General features: G+C 47.5%; 2 protein-coding genes across 3 annotated transcripts in view; both read left to right on the top strand.

Moving 5' to 3' along the window:
• Nucleotides 1–892, top strand: part of TDRD7 (tudor domain containing 7) — an 83821-nt gene extending 82929 nt beyond the window's left edge. For both annotated transcript variants that reach the window (XM_012475761.2, XM_012475759.2), the window contains one exon: nucleotides 423–892. In XM_012475761.2, the coding sequence (XP_012331184.2) occupies nucleotides 423–643 (221 nt within the window). In that variant the 3' untranslated portion in view covers nucleotides 644–892. The remainder of the gene's footprint in view (nucleotides 1–422) is intronic.
• A 4236-nt stretch (nucleotides 893–5128) lies between these two features.
• The window catches only part of TMOD1 (tropomodulin 1), a 93656-nt gene continuing 75682 nt past the window's right edge, over nucleotides 5129–23102 (top strand). The window contains exon 1 of the mRNA XM_012475745.3: nucleotides 5129–5289. The gene's annotated coding sequence lies outside the window, so the exon portion shown is untranslated. The remainder of the gene's footprint in view (nucleotides 5290–23102) is intronic.

Raw genomic sequence — 23102 nt, 5'->3', positions numbered from 1 at the left:
TTCTTTTTTCTTTTTTTATGATACTTGGTCCATCAGAAAAAAAAAATTTAATGAGAAAAATGTCACTTAATATGATTGATATTGATATTTTATTTCAACTATCTGTTATTAGTTTAAATATGCATATACTTTATGTATGGGTATTGTATAGTGGTCATTACCTCATTTTATAATACAATATTAAGTCTCAAATGAAACTTGTTTTTTGGGTAAAGGTTTACAGAAGTGACTCCATTCAGAGTAGAAAAACTATAAGCTGGAGTGTTTTAAGATTGTTTAGTAACTGTTTTCCAGTTGAGGCAAGTCTAATCTGGGATGCTTAAGCTACTTCAGAATTGGCTAAATAGTTTTCCATCATAATGGATCAGAGAAAAGCTCCTTTGACTCCTCACTGCTCCCTCTTCTTCCTGTCCTCCTCCTAGGAGTAAAGTGCAACCAGTGGTCTGAGGAGGCTTCAATGGTGTTTCGAAATCATGTGGAGAAGAAACCTCTGGTGGCACTGGTGCAGACAGTCATTGAAAACGCTAACCCTTGGGACCGGAAAGTGGTGGTCTATTTAGTGGACACATCGTTGCCAGACACTGATATCTGGATTCATGATTTTATGTCAGAGTATCTGATAGAGCTTTCAAAGGTTAATTAATGACTGCTTCTGAAACCCTGACAACTAATTCAGATTTTTTAGCAATAACAAAGTGTAGTAGGCTTAAAAAAAAGTCTTATCTCTGCTACATGGCTCTGACTGCTGTGGGGGATTGAAAAGAATATGCTTCTGTTTGATGAAAGATATTTAACAAGTTTTTGTTTTAACAGAGTTGACTTTTCAAAGAAAATTGTACTTGAATTATTACTATAATATTAGAATAAAAACGCTTATCAATATAAAAGCTGACTACCTTGTAATTTCTAGGCTTCATGATCTTAAGATGAAAGCTTCCATTTCATGTTGTCTTCCTTGCAGCGTTGGGTTCTTCTCCAGTTAAGCTGAGAATGTTATGACTTAACTCTACCCTGATGTAGTAGTGTATCTCAAAGCAAGTGATCATCAAAGCATGTGAGGACTTATCCTGAGTCTTAACACATCAGCATTTCTAGAGGAGCAGTCCAGGCAAACCAACGTGGCCCTTAACCCAAATCTTGAGTGGCTTCTCTTCTCATTGCCCACAGAGTCCAGCTAAGACCCAGGCCTTCTACAGTCCTCCTACCCAACCTCCTTTTCTACCACTCCCTGCTACACTGGACCTTTATTTGGTCACGGAACCCCTGCTTATTCCATTCTCTCAACCTGCATCTCATTCTCCTCCCATCATTTTTGTTTGTCAGTGTCCTGCCTGACCTCCTAGGCCAACCGTGAAACTTTCTCTGGTGCCCTTTTCTACTCCATCGTTCTTTGATCATGCCTCTCTTGTTGTCCATATGTCACTGTACTTTATAGTATATGACTAGTCTGTGTACCCATCACCCCAGCTAGATCGTGGCACCCCTGAAAGAGGGATGGGTCTTAGTCATCTCTGGTGATATACTGGTAAATGTCTGACAGCTGTTTCTGTTGGGTGGGGAGGTGAGCCTTGATTTGTGGTGTCTGAAAGTTATCATATTGTAAATAGTCCCACCATTCTTGATTTCCAGCTAATAATATGACATAACTGTGGAGTTAGGAAGAGACTCACCTAAGTAGCTCTTAAGACCTGTATGACAGACTCTCCAGCACACCACTGTCTGAGCATCCACAACTGTCAGAATGGCATCTTACACACATTAGGCACTCCTTTTGTGCTTGCTAATTGGTAAACAGATAGATTGGCAGACAGACAGGTTATAAGTTTTAGGAGTGGTCCAAAGATGAGGTAGGGAGGCCCTGGACTAAAAGTGGAGCAATGGTATTGAAGAAAAAGTATTGAAGACTTGGTGAAGTTTTTAATTAAAATTATAAGCTTAGATACAGATAGGGAAAAGTGAAGCCAAGTTTTAAGGTATGAGACCCTAGGACCTTACTCAGATGAAGTGGGAAGCTTAAAAATTTGATTTTGAACATAGCGAATTTGAGCTAATAGACTTCCATGTGAAGATATGCAGAATCTTGGAAATGTGGAATAAACTTCAGGGCAAAACCCAGGCTGGAAGTAAAAATTCTCAAAGTCATTTGTTTGTTTTTATTTGAGAAAAAATGAGAAGAGAAAGAGGAAGGTAAAGACCAGATGTTTGAAATTTTTCATTGTAAACATGCCAGAATTATCTCTAGCTTTTTAAAACTCAGTATTTACAACTAGTGATACAAAATTCAGGAATACTGAATGCCAGTGATTAATCATTTGTGATGAAATAAAAATATCTCAACACAGAAATGTTTAAGTGAAATAAACTGATAAAAATGTTTTTAATAATGGTTCATTTCCTAACAAAAAAATTGCAAAAATCCTCAAATTGTCTACAAGTAAGGAAAAGGTAGTTTCTGTTTCACTGACTTTAGAAATTTTTCCATTACTTTTTAAAATAAAGCAATAAATTGTTGATGTAACCACAAAATTAGTGCTAAGACAGTGTGACACAAACAAATGAAATGTGAACCCTACCTCATGCCATATTCAAAAGTCACTTCCAGGTGGATTGAAAACCTAAACATTGGCCAGGCATGGTGGCTTATGCCTGTAACCTCAGGACTTTGAGGTTGGGTGGGGGCAGGGGCGGAATCACTTGAGGCCAGGAGTTTGAGACCAGCCTGGGCAACATGGCAAAACCCTGTCTCTACCAAAAAAAGATTAGCCAGATGTGGTGGTGCACACCTGTAGTCCTAGCTATTCAGGAAGCTGAGGTGGGAGGATCACCTGAGCCTGGGAGACAGAGGTTGCAGTGAGCCAAGATTGCCCACTACACTCCAGCCTGAATGATAGAGTCAGACCTTGTCTCAGGAAAAAAAAAAAGAGGGAGAGGGAGGGAAAGTAAACATAAGGCTGGGCACAGTGGCTCACGCCTGTAATACCAGCACTTTGGGAGGCTGAGGCAGGAGGATTGCTTGAGCACAGGAGTTTGAGACCAGCCTGGGCAACATACCCTATCGCTACAAAAAAATGTATTTAAATAGCTGGGTATGGTGGCTCATGCCTGTAATGCCAACACTTTGAAAGGCTGAGGCAAGGGTTAAGGGGATGGCTTGAGCCCAGGAGGTTGAGGCTGCAATGAGCCGTGATCACACCACTTTACTCCAGCAAAAAAGAACCTAAACATGAAAGGCTAAGGTGGAAAGATAACATAGGAAGATAACTTTATAGCCCAGGAACAGGAAAGAGCTTTTAAACAGGACACAGATTACTGCAAATAAAGGGAAAGATTGATAGACTGTATTAAAACTAAGAACACCTGCATATCAAAATATGTTAATAAGGTGAAAAGGCAAGAGTGGAAGAATATAACTGAGGATACACACACACACCACATAATCTATTCAATACATGAGACTATCCAGAAGAAAAATGGACAATAAATTCAAACAATTCACAAAACAAATCCAACTGGCCCATAAATCTGAAGTGATGTTCAACCCATCAGGATACAGGGAAATACAAGTTCCAACCGCAGTGAGATACCCTTACTCACATACCAGAATGTTTAAAGTGTTTCCATTTTTGTTAATTCCAAGTGTTGCTGAAGATGTGAAACTACACCATACAATGATACTATGACTTTGGAAGAGTTCAGCCTTGTTGCTGCTGAAGTTGAGGTTACGCTTTTTCTATCACCCAGCACTTCCAACAGCAGGTGTGCATGTGGACAGGAGGATTCTGGGCAAGGAATGTTCACAGCAGCAGCAGTAATTGTATTAGCAAAAACCTGGAAAAACCTAAATGCCCATTAATAGTCAAATGGATTTTTAAAAAAACAACTGTGGTATATTCATACAATGGAAAATTACAGCTGCATGAAACCACAGATTAACAACAGATTTGAACAAATGAAGACAAACTACAGAGGGAAGAAAAAAAGGAGATCACCATAAGGGTCAAGAAAGTGGTCATCTTTAGAGGGGAGTTGGGACCCAGGAGGGACAGGTAGGCTTCTGGGCTGTTGGCAGTGTTCTCTGAGTGATGTTTGCACAGGTGTTCACACTATAAATAAAGTCATGAAGCATACAACATAACTTATGTTGTATGTTCTTATATGTTTGAGTCACAACAAAAATGTTTTAAAATAATCCGAAATATTAAATCATTGCTTATTTAAAAATGTATGGAATATACCCCTTGAAAAGAGTTCTCTTATAATTGTGAGGACTTTAGAGGAATACATTTTCTTGAGAAACAAAATTTGGGTAATGAGTGTTTCTCATTAATAACCTATACATTAGGATTAAGAGCTGATTTTATTAAGGTCTATCCGACCAAAAGCTTTCCCATAATAATCCAAAATAAGACGTTTTCCTATTTCTATATAAATTCCTTTGCATGAGCCATTTGTTTATTAAAACACTTAAATTGGGTTTGGGTTAAACGACTTAAAAGTGGTTTGTTCTGGGCGGGGGGGAAAAAGCCCTTTAAGAACGTGGGTCTTTTTGTTGTGGTCATTTAAAATTAGTGTTTTATACTCTCCACTCGCTCTCAGTGTAGAGAGAATGCATTCGATTGCGTATTGAAACCACGTGTGGACAAAACGATCACGGTTAAAGCTGCGGCTCAGAGCCCACCTGGCCGCGCTGCTGGGAGACAGACGGAGCGGCGCTTCAATTAGTGGGGAAGATACAGCGGCCGCTTAGCTGGCTTTGTTTCCTCCATCACTTTTACGAACTTCGGATTCTCAAAATCTTAAATTCTAGACCCCGTAGGAATGCAAATCTGCCCACCTTTTCCTACGTAACTCTACCGTCGCTCAAACTCTTCCTAGTACCAACGGGGAAGCGGAGACCCAAGCTGGGGCCAACCGCGCTCGTTCTGCAGCAGCCCGACTTCCTAGCTCTACCGGCCCGGGGCCGCGTCCCTACGGGTAGGTGCGCTGCGCCCGGCGCCCCCGAGTGGAGGGGGAGGGAAGGAGGGAGCCCGCGGCGGGCGGGGCGGGGCGCGGTGACAGCGTGAGCCGGGCCCGCCCCTGGCTCCCACCCCCGAAGCCCACAGCGCCCGCCCGCCCGCCCGCTGGCCGGGAGCTCGTCCAGCCCCGCGCTGCGCTCGCCCGCCGCCCGCCGCCCGCCGCTCGCCGCCCGCCGGAGCACCGCGGCCGCCGCCCGCGTCCATCTGCCTGCCGCCCTCGACCGTCCAGCCGCCCGCGCCCTCGCCCGCGCCGGCCCCGCCGCTCTGCCTCCGGGTAAGCCCCCACCCCGCCTGGGGTCCCCCTTGCGCTCGCGGGGCTCCCTGCCCCCGCGCCGGGGCCTCAGCCATATCTGGGCAAAATATTCAGCTGTCGCCGCCGCCGCCAAGAGGGACTGAGCGTGGCTCCCTCTATAAATAGCTGCCGCCTCTTGTTGCCTCCATGGCTGGGGAGCTCGGGTCTCGGGGTCCCGAGCCCGACGCTCGCGTCTCCGCCTCCCCGCGCGCGCAGCCCTGGCCAGGGCGCCCTCCTCTCGGGACCTCCGCGTCACGTCTGTGAATGCGAGAAGGAGTGGCGCCCGGGGCCGGGGTCTTGGTGGAGGGACGCCCCAGCCGCCCGCGGGACTCCAGCGCGGCCGGGTTCTGCGCCCGCGGGGCGCTCTGCTGGGTACAGGTGCCCGCCCGGGCTGGGCGCGGGGGCGCAGCCTCCTCTCCGCCTGCAAGAGTCTGGGGGTGGGAGTGGAGGCCTAAGGGCTCGACTGGACGTGGAGCCCAGGTTTGCGCTGAGAGTGTTTAGGGTAGGAAAAGTTTCCCAAACTGCGAGAGACAAGGTTTAAAGCAGCAGGACACGCGCTACGCGGCCAGGTGGAACTGGAAAGGGCTCGGAGGTGGGAGTCCCAGGTTGTCGCCAGCTCTCAGCATGGCCTTGGAAGCCCCCTCTTGTTTCCGGTTCTCGGTTTCCCATTTGTAGGGGTGAGGTTTGGTAGCCGCGATGGAGCTGGGAACCCCGGCCGTGAGAACTGCAGGGCACGCTCTTGAACGCCTGCGCTTCCCCCACCTGTTCACCCGCTCCGGGCTTGGGACACTGGGGTCTCAGACGCTCACATCCAGAGAGGCTGCAAAAATCGGAGACTGGCTGCCCCCAGATCGATCGTATCCCGGGACCCACTAAGGCCCTCGGATACCCTGAGCCGTACACTCCTAGGAAATGAACTTTCGGGGTGCCTGTGGGCATCTCTCTTCTGCGTAGCCGGCATTGCTTTGGCAAAGCAGCCTGTGACCCCCACAGTTTCAGATGCCATGAGCTAGGCAGGGGTAGGTGTTCCAATCCAGCCACAGTTTCCGCACTGTTGATGCGTCCTCCAACCTACGCAGCGCGGCCCCCTCCTACACCCCTCACCCACTGCAGCTATTACAGACCCTGCCTCAGGCCCTCGCCTTACGCCCCCAAACTGTCTGAGACAACCTGGCCTAAGCTCCTCTGTGACTGAATCGCAGAACCAGACCCTAAACCCAGATGCTGGGCCCTCAGCGGGAGCACCCCTACAACCCCCACCCCATCTTTCCCCCAGAGGTGACTGCCATGTTGTGCTCCGTGCAGGGCCGCAGAGACCCCTGCTCAAGGTCACACGGGGCCGGTCACGCCAGAAGGTCTGCAGTCTCCCAGCCTTTCCCATCTCTTTCTGGACCCTTCCCTCTGCTCAGGCAGGTCCGGGAGTTCTGGGAGCGCCTGAGCAATGCCCCCTCTTCTTTAATCTGCTGTTCAGGACTTTCTCTTGTCTGGACAACAGCGCCCTCATGCTGAAGTTTCATTTTTGGTTCTGCTTTACTTTCTATTACGTTTTTTTTCCTAAAGCCATCTCAAAGCCTTACAGATAAAAGAATTAACGGGAAATGGAGCCAAATAATAAGGTTTCCATCAATTAGACTCACACAACCAACAGGCAGAGTGAAAACAAGAATACTGTCACTTTGGTGTATTATCTTTAATGAGCTAGTCTTAACAAACCCATGGTTTAGAAAGTCATTGGCCCTTGAGTTCCTCCCAGCCTAAGATGAAAGCCAATGTACTCTAAAAATAGCCTACGCCCCACCTTATCAGGGTCTCACACCTTCTCCCTCCTCCAGGGTCGGGCGTCTTCTAGCAGCTCAGCAAAAACAGAAAACACAAGAGTAGGTAGTGGCAGCTCTGAGCAATGGGAGGTGGACTGGCCTGGAGGTTAGGATACCTGGCTCCGGCTCCAGCTCCCGGCTTCGGCTCCAGCTCTGCCACCCACTCAGAGTAACCTTGAACAATGAGGGGGTGGACAAGATGGTCTCTAGTGAACCTGGAGTGGAGAGGGCTTGGAGTCTCCCTGGGAAGCCTTTCTAGCATGATCCATTCTGTAAGGAGGAGCTGGGAAAGGACTGAGAGAGAGTGGCTTTCCCCAGTGCCAAGGGAGGACAGAGATGGGCAGTGTCACTTGCTGTGGAGAGACAAGAGTGGGGGGATGAGGACTGGAAAGGAGCCATCAGGATTGGCATGGATCATGAGGACTTTGACCAGGGCATTGCAGCAGGCTCAGAAAATGGGATCTGCCAGTGACCTAGCCTGTCTAAGCCTCAGTTTCCTCCTCTATACAGTGGAGATAACAATAGCCCCATTTCATAGGGGCTGCTTGTGGGAATTAAGTGAGATGATGCAAGGCAAGCCCTCAGCCCAGAGCCTGATATTGCAATGATAGTATTAGTTGTGGTGAGGGGCAGAGGCAGGAGCTAACGGGAGCTGAAGAAGTGGAGACAGAGCCTACAACTCTTTCTAAAAGCTTGCATGAGAAAGGAAGGGAGAGGAAAGGCAGCAGGAACTGAGGACAAGGAACAGAGGGGAGGTAGGCATTCTGGAATAAAGAGTATAGCAAGAAGTGAGAAGAACCCAGGAGAGGGGACAGACTTAAAGGAGAATCTAAAGGATGTGCCCATAATGAGGACTGGGGACCTTCCTTAGTGACCTGCAGAATGTCACAGACTGCAGGTGGCCTTCATCCCCTGGGATGAGCAAAAAGTAAAACGAAACAGATCCTGGCTCAGACCCCTGTGTCCCTGGAGACCAGTATCTGCGAGGGAGGGTGGTGATAGGCCATGACGGGTATTTTGACCTGCTCAGGGGCCTCGTGACCTTGGCTTACTTATTTCTGAAATGACATCATCTATCGATGACTCCTGCTGAGCCCAGTCGTAATAGCCTTTTCCAGCCAATGTTTTGATTTTCCAGTCTTACTAATGGACCAGCCAGGCTGCCAACATTTCTAAAGAGGCCAGTTCGCTTTTCACTTAAGGCCAGAACACCAGATAGATCAATTACTGGGCTGCTAGGAGCCATTATTAGTTTAAAACCACAGCCCTGTTTCTGGGGAGAAGCATGGACCAGATAGCACAATTCCGCACTGTTTCCTGTCTTTTGTTTTGTTTTGTAAAATCTTCCTTTGGCTAATCATGATAGGACCTGATTCTCTTTGCTCTTAATGACAATGAGAGAATGAGCTCATTGGAGTCTACTTAGGACACGGCCTGGGAGGTTCTTTCATGTTAGGTGGTGTTGGTTCTTTGTCTGATCTGAAAAACTAAACTAACTCAAGCATGCCTTTCGTTTCTCCTTCTCGAACGTCCTTTTGGTTTTCTCTGAAAGAAGAAGCGATTCGTGAAAGGGTTGGAGATTATCATCTGTGAGGAGGAGAGAAGGAGGGAGAGGGAGACAAGGGCTTGCATCCATCCACCCATGTCCATCCCTACCTCAGTTCATCTTCTCGGGGGCCCCAGCCTCAGTCCCCACTCACTCTGGGGCTTCAAGGGTGGTGAGCCCAGGGCCGTTCCTTGCAAGGATTCTGGAGGGTGGTGAGTTGTGACCACTACGATGTTGCTCTCCATGCCCAAAGGAAGGCGGGAAAGCAGAACTGCCTCTTGGCATCCTTCAGCCTCCTTCACAGACTCATCGCTTCTGCCCATCCCTTAGCTGTTGGTGCCACTCCTACCCCTATTCTTTCTACCCCACACTCTTACAGTCTCATTCACTCCCACGGCTCCAGTCACCTCCCTAATTCTTGCATCACTCTGGACTGCTCTCCTCATCTAGACACTCTGCCTCTTGCTTCCTTTCTCTTCACCACCCCATTCATTTGCCCACTAAGTCCTGTCAACGCTACCTTCCTTAATTTCTCTTACATTGTTTCTATCGCTGCATCCACTACCCCAGCTGAGGACTTCTCCATCTCTCCCCCAAGCCTCTTAAAGGTATTTCTGAGTCATCCTTCTTCCATGCTGTTCTTAAAAGATCTCCACTTGTGTCAATTCTCTCCCTTCAGGGACTCCCCATTTCCTAAGGGGTAAAGACCAGATTCCTTAGCCTCTAAGATCAGGCCTCAAGCTACTACTCCAAAATCGTATCTAGGTACTCCTCCAAATTCTCTTTACCTTCTGGTCATGGCAAAAGCATGCTGTGCCTTCACGCCTCCCTGCCTTTGCCCCTGCTGTTCTTTCTGCCTTCAGTGCTGTTCTCCCTCTTCTCAGCCCGTGAACTTGTCATCACCCTTAAAAGCAAAGTTCTTTATTGACTTACCTGTAGCCCCGTAGCCCCCTGTGCCAACTCAGAGCACCAGGCAGAGTAGTGTGTTCTAAACGTAATCAACCAATGATACATCTTTGTCTCTGGCTAAACTAAAAGCTCCCTGAGGACGAAGTTTCTGGCTTATTTATTTCTGCTTCCCCAAGTGCAGCTCAGAGCCTAATGTTTGACATAGTACAGGCACTAGAGGTTTTAATAAATGGCTGACCATTGGATGAATGAATACATGGAAGAGTAAATGAATGAAGGCTCTGTGATAACTGTGACAGTCACACAACACCAACCAGCATTTACAGCATGTTCTCCTACCCAACCAACTCATCAGCTGTATGAGGCAGAGACCATACCTGTTCTGCTTCCCACTGCCAGCTCCCCAGCTCCTGTTAGCCCCATCATAATAGCTAGTGTGTGAATCCATGCACTTATTTGAAACTCATAGTAACCCCAAGAGGGAGGAACAGCAAGTATTATTACCTATCTTTTGTAATAGGATGGTAAGCCCCAGTAGGAATTGTCCCAGGTCATCCAGTGGTCCCAGGTCATCCAATTCCAGAAAACCAAAGTGCTCTCCAGGGTTTGGCAAACTTGAGAAATGAGTCTTCTTGTTTTATATCCATGCTTCTCTAACTTTAATGTGCATTGAAAGCTCTTGGGATCTTTTTAAAAATGCAGATTCTGGTTCAAGAGGGATGAGATGGGGCTTGAGATTCTGAGTTTCTAAAAGGCTCCTTGCTTCTAATAAGCTCTAATGAGTTGATTAGAAAATAAGCTTAATAATTCCTAATAAGCTCTAATAAACATCTAATAAGGTAACGCTGACTTCTATGTCTAAGCCACCACATTTTGAACACCAAGATGAGTCCTAGTTACCACCAAGCTTCCTCCTGGCCATTGCATTAAGATAGTGGCTTTTAAAATCTACAAATGAATTCACATGGTGGTGCATGCCTGTAATCCCAGCTACTCAGGAGGCTGAGGCAGGAGAATTGCCTGAACCCAGGAGGCGGAGGTTGCGGTGAGCCGAGATCGCGCCATTGCACTCTAGCCTGGGTAACAAGAGCGAAACTCCGTCTCAAAAAAAAAAAAAAAAAAAAAAAAAAAAAAAAAAAAAAAAAAAAATCAAGGGCTCTTTCTGGTCAGCAAACTTCTTGCAAGTTTGCATCTATGAGCACAGGATGGGTGCCTAGCCAGTGCTGGGGTGGGAACCTAAGATACCTGAGACCCTGAGACATCAAAACCACTCAGAAGTATGCAAAGTGAAGGTAACACAGAGGGAGATGAGAGGACAGACTTCCTCCATGCAAACCAAGAGAGATTAAAAAATTCAGAATGGATGGCAACATTGCATGTATTTGCTTATTATGGTTTTACATTGTATTCCACTTACAGCATTAAAAAGGCTTGAGATGGCTTAAACTACATGGCTAGTGTATCTGGTAAGAACAGAAATTCTAAAAAGAGGGCAGACACCCTGAAGATTAAGATCACTAAACTCTTGGAGAATCTGATTAGAGCTTATGGACCCTTGCTCCACAAAAATGAACATATTCATATACATAACCATTTGCATATCATTTCAGTGGGTGTGTGGATTCCCCTGAAGCCTATTCAAAAGTCCAGATTAAAAACCCCCAATACAGAGAATAAAGAGAGAAAATTATGCCAGTGCCCTGGCTAAAGATGACAACTCTATTTGGACACTCAAATTGGTTTGAGATGACTCATGGCAGCCAAGGGAAAAGGGGTGGGGCGAGAGGAAGGGGAGGACTCTTGGTGTCTGATAATAGAAGGAAGAACACCAGTCTTTCAGGAGAGGGAAATATTTTCTTAGCCCCAATCCTCAGTATATTGTCAAGATAGGCCCCTAGACAGAAGGGAGTTTAGCATAGTGGTTAGGAACACGGACTCCGGATCAGTCTGCACAAGCCCAGGGAGCCCAGGAGCAAAGAAGGGCAGACTCAAATCCTTCATTAGTCCCTTTGGGGGCCTTGGATAGCAACTGACACATAATGAGACACAATCTATCTTCCTGACACACACACACACACACACACACACACACACACGGACTCTGGAGACCACCTCGCTTGATTCAAATCTAAGGTCTGCCAGTTACTAGCTCTGTAAACTCAGGTAACCTTTAACAGTTTTTTCTGAGACAGAGTCTCACTCTGTCACCCAGGCTGGAGTGCAGTGGCACAATCTTGATTCACAGCAACCTCTGTCTCCCGGGTTCAAGCAATTCTCCTGTCTCAGCCTCCTGAGTAGCTGGGATTACAGGTGCATGCCACCACACCCAGTAAATTTTTATATTTTTTAGTAGAGATGGGGTTTTGCCGTGTTGGTCAAGCTGGTCTCGAACTCCTGACTTCAGGTGATCCACCCACCTCGGGCTCCCACAGTACTGGAATTATAGGCGCGAGCCACCGCGCCTGGCTAACTTAGAATATTTCTGTATCTAGTTTCCCTATCCATAAAGTGAGGTTGTTGTGGGGATGAAATTAGTTCCTATATGTGAAATGCTTAGGACAGTGCCTGGGACATTATGTAAGTGTGAGCTGTTGTATTATGGGAAGGCGGCAGCATGGAGCACTGGAAATGAGTCCTGATTGCCTGCCTGGATTCAAATCCTGGTTCTACCACTTATTAGCTTTGTGACCTTGGTCACTGTACTTACTGGGTTAAATAGTGTCCCCCCAAAAGTCATGCCCACCTAGCACTGCAGAATGTGACCTTACCTGGAAATACGATCTTTAACAGTGTAATTAGTGAAGTTAAAATGAGGTCACACTGGATTAGGGTAGGTCCTAACTACCCTGTGACTGGTGTCTTTATAAGAAGAGTGGACACACGCCATTAAAAAGGCTTGAGACAGCTTAAACTAAACCTATATAGGCAGCACAACTAGTAAGAAAAGATGATGATGAAGTCAGAGATTGGAGTGAGGTGGCTGCAAACCAAGGAATGTCAGGGATCGCCAGCAGACACCAAAGGTAGGAATGGGAGTGGGATAGATTCCCCCTCAGAGCCTCCAGGAGGGATCAGCCCTGCTCACACCTCGATTCTGGACTTCTGGTCCTCTGAACTGAGACAGCATAAATTTCTGTTGTTTTAAGCCACCCAGTTTGTGGTCATTTATTATGGCAGCCCTATAAAACTAACATAGTCTGCACTTCAGTTTCTTCATCTGTAAAATGGGGATAATAAAGTTACCCGCTTCACAATGATTAAGATTCCATGTAAAGAGCTTAGCACTGTGCTGGTGTGCAGTTAAGAACAAAACAAATCTTGCAATCATAAGGTACAGTGACACAGCGGCCAGCAGCAGCCTCAGGGAGGATGGTAATAGGTCTGTTGTAGGTCTCTAATTTATTGACTCAGTATCTTGTTGATGAGTTTATATGCCTTTTCCAGGTTTTGGGTTTTTGTTGTTGTTGTTGTTGTTGTTTTGAGATGAGGTCTTGCTATGTCACCCAGGCTGGAGAGCAGTGGCTCACTGCAACCTCTGCCTTCTGGGCTCAAGTGGTCCTCCCACCCTAGCCGCCCACTCCCTTCAACCCCAGAAGCTGGGACCACAAGTGTGTGCCACCTTGTCTGGCTCATTTTTTGTATTTTTAGGTGAGATGGGTTTCACCATGTTGCCCAGGCTGGTTTTGAACTAAAAAAGGGTACACCAATGTAACTTCTCTTCTTTGTAAGGACACTGGTCTCACATCTTGTCAACACTGGGAATTTTCAGACTTTGAAATCTCTGTCAATCTGCTAGAACGGATATCTCATTCCACAATTTGCTTTTTTGTAATTATAAGTGAGCTTTGTTATTATTTATATGTGTATTAGCCGTTAGTATTTCCTTTTGTGTGAATTGTCTATTCCTTTCCTCTTCCTACATTTTCTGGCCTGTTCTGTTTCTTTACTGGAGGAACTTTTTGTCTATTAAACAAATAAGCCTTTTGTTTAATATGAAGCAAATATATTTTGCCCAGTTTGCCATTTGCTTTTGGTATTGTTCATATTAATTTTCATATTGGTTTTTCCAAAAATATTAAAATGTGTTTCATAAAGCTCTACCTTACATTGACCCCTGCTGTGAGGCAAGGTGATGAAGCTCATGTTTGTAAAATGGAGAATGAGGATAGAAATGAATTCCACAAGCTTTTCTACAAGTTAGCTTTTTTTTTGTTTGTTTGTTTTTGAGATTGGGTCTCGCTCTGTCACCCAGGCTGGAGTTCAGTGACGTGATCTCAGCTCATGGCAACCTCCACCTCCCAGGTTCAAGCGATTCTTCCACTTCCACCTCCCGAGTAGCTGGGATTACAGGTGTCCGTCACCACATCTGGCTAATTTTTGTATTTTTAGTAGAGACGAGGTTTCTCCATGTTGGCCAGGCTGATCTCCAATTCCTGACCTCAGGGGAGGTCCCCCCATCTCAGCCTTCCAAAGTGCTGGGATTACAGATGTGAGCCACCGCACCCAGCCTACCGATTAGCTTTTATTCTACCAGTGCTTTTGACTTATATCTGTCAAAGCCAATAATAATGCTAGGCATTCATTCATTCGTTCATTTATTCAACAAACATGTCTTCAGCACTGCACAGGTGCAGGGCTTTGTGAAGGACCATGGGAGACTGAGATGTTTGCCCTCAAGTAGCTTTTAGTCTTATGGGAGTGGGGGATGCCCAAAGATGATTCAGTAGCTCCCAAAGAACTCCGACAGCCTTTCTTGCTTGTATTACAACGTTTGGCTTCTTAGAACACTCTTCCGCTGGTGTAGAGGAAAATGAAATGGAAGGGGCAGACCCTGGGGAGAGCTAAGTGTGGCCTGAACCAGGAAAGTTCCAGAGACGCAAAAGGAGTGGAGTGCAGCATGGTTTGAGGGCAGGAGGGCAGGTCAGCTGAGACAGGGAGGTGTCTTCAGACTCTTTTCCCAGAACTCTGTTGCTTACATATAATTCCTATGGTGACTCAGACACCGTGATGACCCAAGAGATGCAAAGTGAAAACATGCACACACACACATGCACACGCACACACACGCACAGGCCTTTCCAATGTAAACCACTTGAAAACTTGGACGTTGAGCACATCGAGCATGGCTCAGTGTGTTCTGGGATAAAGCTCATAGCAACTGCAGAAAGTGATGGAGTCAAACACTATGTTTAGTGTGTTTGTTTTTTTAGAAGGTACTTTCCCATATGACTAAGAGAATGAAATCAGTCAGGGAAAATAACTGCAAATGAGCCAGAAAACAAGTCTGTTAACAAGAGCTGGTCTCTAAGTCCCCATCCTCCTCCATTCAGGGGCTCCAAACACATCTGTTATAATAGAACAAGGCCTTAAAGGGCCTTACGTCCTATATCGTCAACTCCCCAACAACCACCATCAATCAAGACATCAGTCCTCTCTGGAAGACCTCATCCAGGGCTCTGCCATCGCAGCTCACAGCCCCTAGAGACAGGTGCTCACTACTTCTTGCCTTAGCCCGGTGTACCCTTGGGTAGTTTTTGTTTGTTTGTTTGCTGGTATTTTGAGACAGGGTCTTACTCTGTCACCCAGGCTGGAGTGCAGTGCTGCAAACAGGACTCACTGCAGCCTCTTCCTCCTGGGCTCAAGCAATCCTCCCACTTCAGCCTCCTGAGTAGCTGGGAATACAGGAGTGTGCCATCACACTTAGCTAATTTTTTAATTGTTTGTAGAGACCTTCCCCAGGCTGGTCTCAAACTCTTGGGCTCAAGCGATCCACCCACCTTGGCCTCCCAAAGTGCTGGGATTACTGGTGTGAGTCACCATACCCCACCCTCAGGCAGTTTTTATTGTTAGAAAGTTTCTTGTGCTGATCAGAAATCTACCTCCAGGTAATTTCAGTACATCTATGTCTTCTGCCCTCTGGGGAGCCACAGACTTCTTCTGTACCCTCTTCCCCAGGTGAGCCCGGTAGAGGTTTGGAGAGTATGACCATGTTCTACCTGGTCCTTCAACTGTTCTTCATATGACACCTTGTTCACCTTCTCTGGACTCAGCACCACTCATGAGAGAAGGTCTAATTCACAACAGAGGTCATCCCCGTGTCCAGAATGCATATCAAATGTGCTCAGTATCATTAGTCATCAGGGAAATACACAATGAGTTCCCACTACCTATCCACCAGAATGGCTAACACCGAGGTGCTGACAGTACCAAGTGTTGACAAGGTTGTGGAGCAACTGGAACTCTCATACATTGTTGGTAGAAATGTAAAATTGTAAAATTACTTTGGAAAACTGACAGCATCTACTGAAACTAAACATATGCCTACTCTATGACCCAGCGATTCCACTCCTGGGCACACACCCGAAAGAAGGAAGTGCTTATTTCTACCAAAAGACATATTCATAGCACTGTGTGTAATTACCAAATACTGGAAATAACCTAAATGACCATAAAAAGTAGAGTAAATAAATTATGGTATATTTCAGATAATGCAATACTGCACATCAATGAAAAAGAACAAACTGTTATTACACACAATGGCACAGGTGAATCTCACAGATAATATGTTGAATGAAAGAAACTAGACACACAAAAACCAGAAAACACATCCACTATATGTTTCCATACAATGTTCAAAAAGCCAAAGCCAATCTACAGTTTTAAAGGTCAGAATAGTACTATAAATATATATATTATAAATAATTACTTTTGAGGGAGATTGGGAGGGAGTCTAAGAAAGTTTTCTTGTGGGCTGGAAATGTTTAGTATCTTCGAGTGTCTACATAAGTATATAAATATGGGAAAATTATATGAGTTGTATACTTAAAACTTATATGCTTGACTGCATATAGCCAGTGTCTTAAAAAGAAAATTACCTCCTGCCCTTGCCACAAAAGAGTGTGGCACAGAGGTGAGATCCAGCACAAAGCCAAGCAAGACTATCATTGCCCTTACTTTGGCACTACAATTTTACTACCACAGCTAAGCTCTCACCATGGCTTTGGGGACCAGCGCCTCTCACTGTTGATTTATGCTACAGTCGCTGGAGAGCCCCAAATCTTTCTCATGGCTGCTCAGCCACGTCTACCCATCCAGTGCTTGCAGGCTGCAGCCTGGGCCTGAAGGAAGGGGAAGGAAAGAAGTCATCGAACTGTATCATCCCTTCTCTCATGTCCCCTTTACAGTATCCCTAGAGAGAACATTCAGTCCGTGTCCTGTTCTCACTTTGCAGAAGAATCCCCAAATCTCAGAGGCGCTAAGTGGTACGCCTGAGGCTGCCCAATCAGCTAGAGCCAGGGCAGGGATTTTAGCCCAGGTTGGCATGGCCCATAGTTCAAGCTCGCATCATTAACCAGGCTGACCCAAGACAAGGCCTCACCTGTAAAGAGAACTAAGGGTCCAGGGCATCCGTTCTGCTCCAAGGGTGGTGGATGAAGAGATGATGGGTGTGACATTGCCCCAGGAATCTCTGTGTGAGTCTTGCTGCTCCATGTTAATTATAAGCACCTGAGAGCCAGGACCTCTTATTAATTTCTGTCTCTTCCACAAAGGCCCAGCACGCCCTCCCCATAGTGGGTGCCCAGTAAATACTCACCAGTGAATTAGGTTGTAGAAACTGAGATCCAGAGAAGTACAGTAATTTGCTCATGGTCATATGGCAGGTCCTCAAGTGAAGTCAGGACTCGTAACCAGGCCCCCTGACTTCTATGGCAGTGCTCCTTCTGCCATCGCACAGTGGTCCTAGTGTCCTCTAGAACCCAGGGCTATAGATTTCAGTGGATTGGAAGACACTAGGGAGGAAAAGGACCATCACAGATTAGCCGTGACTGAGCCTGGCCCTGGGTCCTTCAAGGTGTGTGTCCTGGGGCTAAGGCTGGAAACAGGTTTTACACCTGTGCAGGTGCACAGAGCCCTGCTTTCAGAGGGACCCTGTGTTTGGTGGAATGTTCTGCAGCCACTGTCTTGAATTTTTTGTTTGTTTGTTTTTTTGAGACAGAGTCTTGCTCTGTCGCCCAGGCTGGAGCAAGCACAGTGGCACGATCTCAGCTCACAGCAACCTCTGTCTCCCAGGTTCAAGCATTTCTCCCGCCTCAGCCTCCCAAGTAGCTTGGATTACAGATGCATGCCACCACACCTGGCTAATTTTTTTTTTTTTTTTTTTTTGTATTTTTAGTAGAGACAGGTTGGCCAGGCTAGTCTCAAACTCCCGACCTCAAGTGATCTGTCTGCTTCAGCCTCTTAAAGTGTTTTGATTACAGACATGACCCACTGCATCTGGCCAAAATTCTTCATAATTTTATCTTTCAATTTATATTTTTAAGTGAAGTTCCAATGGCGTATGTGCCAGGGCTCAGAACCTCAGCTTGCGTGAGGTCCCACCTCTTGCTGCCTCACAGCTTCCTGGGCATGGATTCTTGGACTAGAGCTCCCTTACCACTGGCACCCTCTGGTTCCATTCAGCCTCCCCGTTTCCCACTCCTGCTGGGCTACCAGTGAGGCCCCCTGGTGTATTCAGCTGGAAACTCTGCAGAGCAAGCCTTTCATCCACTGCTCATCCAGGTACCTAATGTCCCAGCACAGGGTTTCCAATATCCTTGGGAATCACCCATGATATTGCAGGCTCTGTGCTGAAACATTAGGTAATCCAAATTAGAAGTGGACAAAAGGATTGTTTTGAGTCAGTGGCCAGGACCAGGACATTCGCTACCTGGATCAGGGACAGACAAGAAGATTGTGTTGGGCCGATGGCCCGTGGGAAGGGGAAATGCCTGGCATGACTTCCTGGCCCTCTTCTAGGGCAGGATGTGTTGGTCCTGGGTGTGACGAAAGAGAGAAGTTGGCACCCAGTGGGCTTCTCATGCAGGACACAGACACCTATGTGGATCACAGTATTAAATAATAAATTTAAAAAACCCATGACAGTCTGGGCACAGTGGCTCACACCTGTAATCCCAGCACTTTGGGAGGCTGAGGCAAGAGGATTGCCTGAGCCCAGGAGTTTGAAACCAGCCTGGTCAACGTCACAAGACACTGTCTCTACCAAAAGTTTATAAAATAAAACAAAAATGAAAAATTTTAAAAATCACCATGCCAGATCAAGAGAGATACCATGGGAAAAAGGAAAAGCTTTGTATTTTGATACCTTTTTTTTTGAGACAGGGTCTCACTCTGTTATCCAGGCTGGAGTGCAATGGCATGATTGTGGCTCACTGCAACCTCTGCCTCCCAGGCTCCAGCAATCCTCCCACCTCAGCCTCCCAAGTAGCTGGGACTACAGGCACACACCGCCACGTCTGGATAATTTTTGTATCTTTTGTAGAGATGAGGTTTTGCCATGTTGCCCAGACTGGTCTCGAACGTCTGAGCTCAAGCAATCAGCCCACCTCAGCCTTCCAAAGTGCTGGGATTACAGGCACGAGCCACCACGCCTAGCCCATTTCGGCAACTTTTTCTTTCCTTTTGAGTAAAGGGTCCCACTGTTTTACTTTACACTGGACCCAGCAAATTATGTAGCCAGTCCTGCCTGGGTGGATCTTTCAGCAAGGCAGGTTGAGAAACTGAGGCTGTTCTACACAGGGGCTCCTTAGGCAAAGCTCAGGCCTCTCAGTTCAGCTCTCTCCCTCTCCCTGTTTCTCCTCTGCTCTCTTCTGTCTGGAACCCATCACAGGTGACAACAAGCCCCCGGGACGTGAAACTGCAAGCATAAAATAGTTTTATTTTTATGAGCTGCAAAGGTCCCTGCACACTGGAGGAATGGTTATTAGCATAATATTGTATCACATTTTATGACCCTGATCTCAGCCTTAAAAACTAAGGAAGCTAAGCCCCCTCCAACTTCCATTACCATTTGTCTACTCCTTCCACACCTTCCCCTACCCCCGCCCCACCCAGTCGAGTCCTGGTTGACTTTCTTTCCCTGTTGGTCACTGGCCTGAGATAGGATTCAGTTTTCTACCCTGCTCTCAGGTGTGACTGACAATTCAATTCGATCTGCAGTAACCACCTTCACTCTGAACCAGGCAGGGGCTGGGCACTGAGATGTGCAGATGCCAGATGTGATCTTGGCCCTTGCTCAGCTCAGCCTGGGGACACAGAGAGATGTGGGAAGTCCTAGTCTCCTCTGCTAGGCAGGGCAGCGCTAGTTCCTTAGAGCTTCCTACAGAGGTTGTGGGAGGAGGGGGGCAGTATCCCAGCCAGGAGTGCCAGGAGCCTGTGTGGTGGGGTGCGCTTTAAAGGCGTGCTCCCTCTCTGTCCTTGGGAAGCAGTTGGAGCTTGGGAGTTGGAGCTTGGGAAGCAGTGGGAGTTTTCAGCTTGGGAGCAGCATGAGGATTGATTTTCACCAAGGTCATTTGGAGGCTGAGTTGAGTAAGGATAGGAAGGAGGGAGAACTGAGGCAGGGGACTGGTTGGGAGACCGCTGCCCTCACCGAGATCATAAGAGGCAGTGCCTTGAGACGGAAGAGGAGGGACAGATCCAAAGATGTTAAAGAAATGGGATTCCAGTCACAAAGAGACAAAACAGCATGACTCTAGTCATAGGCGGGCCCCTGAGTAGTCCAGTTCACATAGACAGAAAGGAGAATGCGGTTGCCAGGGGCTAGGGGAGGGGAGAAAGGGGAGTCAGTGTTTAATGGGGCAGAGTTTCCATTTGGGAAAATGAAAACGTTCTGGAGATGGATAGTAATGATGGCTGCACAACAACAGGAGTGTACTTGATGCCACAGAACTGTGCCATTAAAAATGGTTAAAATGGTCAATTTTATGTTATGTGTGTTTTACCACAATCTGAAAAGCAACTATAACAACAAAAAGATAGTGGGCCTCTGGGGTGGAGAGGAGAGGCCGGGCATGGTGGCTCACACCTGTAATCCCAGCACTTTGGGAGGCTGAGGTGGGAAGATGGCTTGAGGCTAGGAGTTCAAGGCCAGCCTGGGCAACATAGCAAGACCGCATCTCTACAAAAATTTTTTTTTAGTTTGCTGGGCATGGTGATGTACACCTGTAGTTCCAGCTACTCAGGAGGCTGAGGAGGGAGGATTGCCTGAGCCTGGGAGTTGGAGGCTGCAGTGAGCTTTGATCACATCACTACACTCCAGCCTGGGTGACAGCGCAAAAAACAAAGTTTAAAAAAAGAGAAAGAGCCTTGTCAAGTATGGGCTGGTCCTGAGCTGGGGAGTGGGGTTGGGGGGAGTCTAGGCTTACTCCAAGGGTCTGGCCTGGGTGTCTGACAGGTAGCAGAAGAGCTGCAAACCAGGCAGTGTGGTGCTGAAGCCAGACATGCATGCAGGGTTGGGTACCCAGTGGGAACCAGGGGCTCCAGAAGGGGCCTGGGCTGGACAGACACTGTCCGAGTGTCCTCGGCTTATCCCAGGTACCAGGCCCCATTTGGGAGGAGATGAGAACCAGCCAGGGAGAATGGGAGAAGAGGGCAGAGCCCAGAGGAACAGGTGGGCCAGGGAGGAGTCAGAAAGGAAGTGGGGAAACCAGGAGAGTTTGGCTGTAAGGAATGGGGGTGCATTAAGGTCCCTTAGGATAGTGACTGGGTGTGGCCAGAGGGGTGGGCCTGGACAGGCTCGTGGGAGGACAGGGGGCTCGTGGGAAACCAGGCTGAGCCGTACCATCCAGGCCTGAGGGAGTGGGGCCTGGGCACTTGTGGATTCTGTGTGCTCCGTCTCTCGTGGGCTGCACAAGCTCTCCCTCAGGACTCCACTTGGCTCCCTTGCCCAGTCTCATCCCCCATGGCCTCAGCTTCCATGCACCCGCCATGGGCCCCCCAGCTTCTCTTCACCCCAGCTGCCCCAACACCTGCCCCATCTTCTCCTGTCCCAGTTCCGTGCTATTATGGGCTGGATTGTGTCCCCAAAAAAGCTGTACCTGTGACTGTGACCTGTGAATGTGATAAGGTCCTTAGGGAAACCCTCATCCAGTATAACTGCTGTCCTCATAAAAAGGGGAAATTTGGACCAAGACACAAACAGAGGGTAGACACTGCAAAGAAAAAACCAGGGAAAGGAGCCTCTGCAGGCTGATGAACACCTGAGGCCAGTGGAGCAGCTGGGAACAGATTCGCCCTCAGCGCAAGCCAACCCAGCTGAGCCTTGATTTCTGACTTCCGCCTCCAGAACGGAGAGCCAGCACACTTCTGTTGTGTAAGCCACTTGATTTGTGGGGCTTTGTTGGGGGCACCCCCAGGAAATGAATACAAATGCTAAGAAATGAACGAGCTTATTTGCCCAACTCCTCTTTTTCGGTTTTTGGTTTTTTCGTTGTCACCACATCGGGACCTTGTCACTGGCCTGCCAATCAGTTGGCTACCCTTGAGGCAGGCACCCCTCTGCCCAATCATCTGAGATCGGAGGGTGTCCTATGATACAAGGCATGGCTGCCCTGAGAGGAGCCCCTTAAAGGGGGCAGGGGAGTAGTGGGGAGACAGCTCTCTCAGGAGGGACAGGGGGCAGTGCAGTTGCTCTTGCCTCCCTGAAGCCAAGGGAAGAGAGATTCCGGAGAGGGAGGTAGATGGCATTGTCTTGGGATACAGGATTTAGTGACGATGGAATGTGGCATAAAATCCCTTTAGCCGAAATGTCTTCCGGAAGAGAGGGACAAATCCACAAATATTTGGGGCATAAAGGATGGACTTTCTTTTCTTTTCTTTTTTTTTTTTTTTTTGAGACGGAGTCTTGCTCTGTCACCAGGCTGGAGTGCAGTGGTTCAGTCTCAGCTCACTCTGCAACTTCCACCTCCTGGGCTCAAGCAATTCTCCTGCCTTAGCCTCCTGAGTAGCTGGGACTATAGGTGCATGCCACCACGCCCAGCTAAGTTTTGTGTTTTTAGTAGAGATGGGGTTTTGCCATCTTGGCCAGAGTGGTCTTGATCTCTTGACCTCGTGATCTGCCTGCCTCAGCTTCCTAAAGTGCTAGCGTGAGCCACCGTGCCTGGCCAGGATGAACTTTCTAAGTCAGCCTTGCCTTCTCATCCTCAAGATGTTCACTGTGGCTAAAATAATGAGTCAGTATAACTGGAAAATATTTATTTGAACTTGTGACTCAGCTCTTCCTGAGCTCAAGGAAGCGCGGTCCATAAATCAAGATGATGCCGCCGAAGTGCCTCCTCCGAAGCGTTCCCACATGGGCGGGCAGTGCTGGAGAAGCCATTAGCAGAAGCGACTGGACCGGCTGCCCGTGAAAGATTTAAAAGAGCGTTGTGTACTCCAGGAGCTGTCCCTTCTCGGAGTTTTCATTTCTGAGACTTTTGTGATGGATGGCCTCAGCCCTTGACCCCTTCGTTTTTACGGTCCAACCTGCCGAGTGCTACTTCCTGGCACAGCTTGTAAATTCTATTTTTTCATATTTAGTGGAGGCTTAAGGCTTCTGCCACGGAGAAGCGAGGTGGCCAGATACACTGTAAGCGTAAAATAGACACCAGATTTGGAAGACTTGAGTTTGCAAGGGTGTTTTAAGTGTATTTACCTGTCCTTTTATTGCTCTCACCAACTCTTGCTCGGGTCACAGAGAAGCTTCTGCA

This window comes from Aotus nancymaae, unplaced genomic scaffold, assembly GCF_030222135.1.
Source record: "Aotus nancymaae isolate 86718 unplaced genomic scaffold, 86718_ANA_hifiasm-v0.15.2.pri h1tg000003l, whole genome shotgun sequence".
NCBI classification, from domain to species: Eukaryota; Metazoa; Chordata; class Mammalia; order Primates; family Aotidae; genus Aotus; species Aotus nancymaae.
Note: the sequence above shows the minus strand (reverse complement) of the source record. Positions and strands in the feature narration are given on the sequence as shown.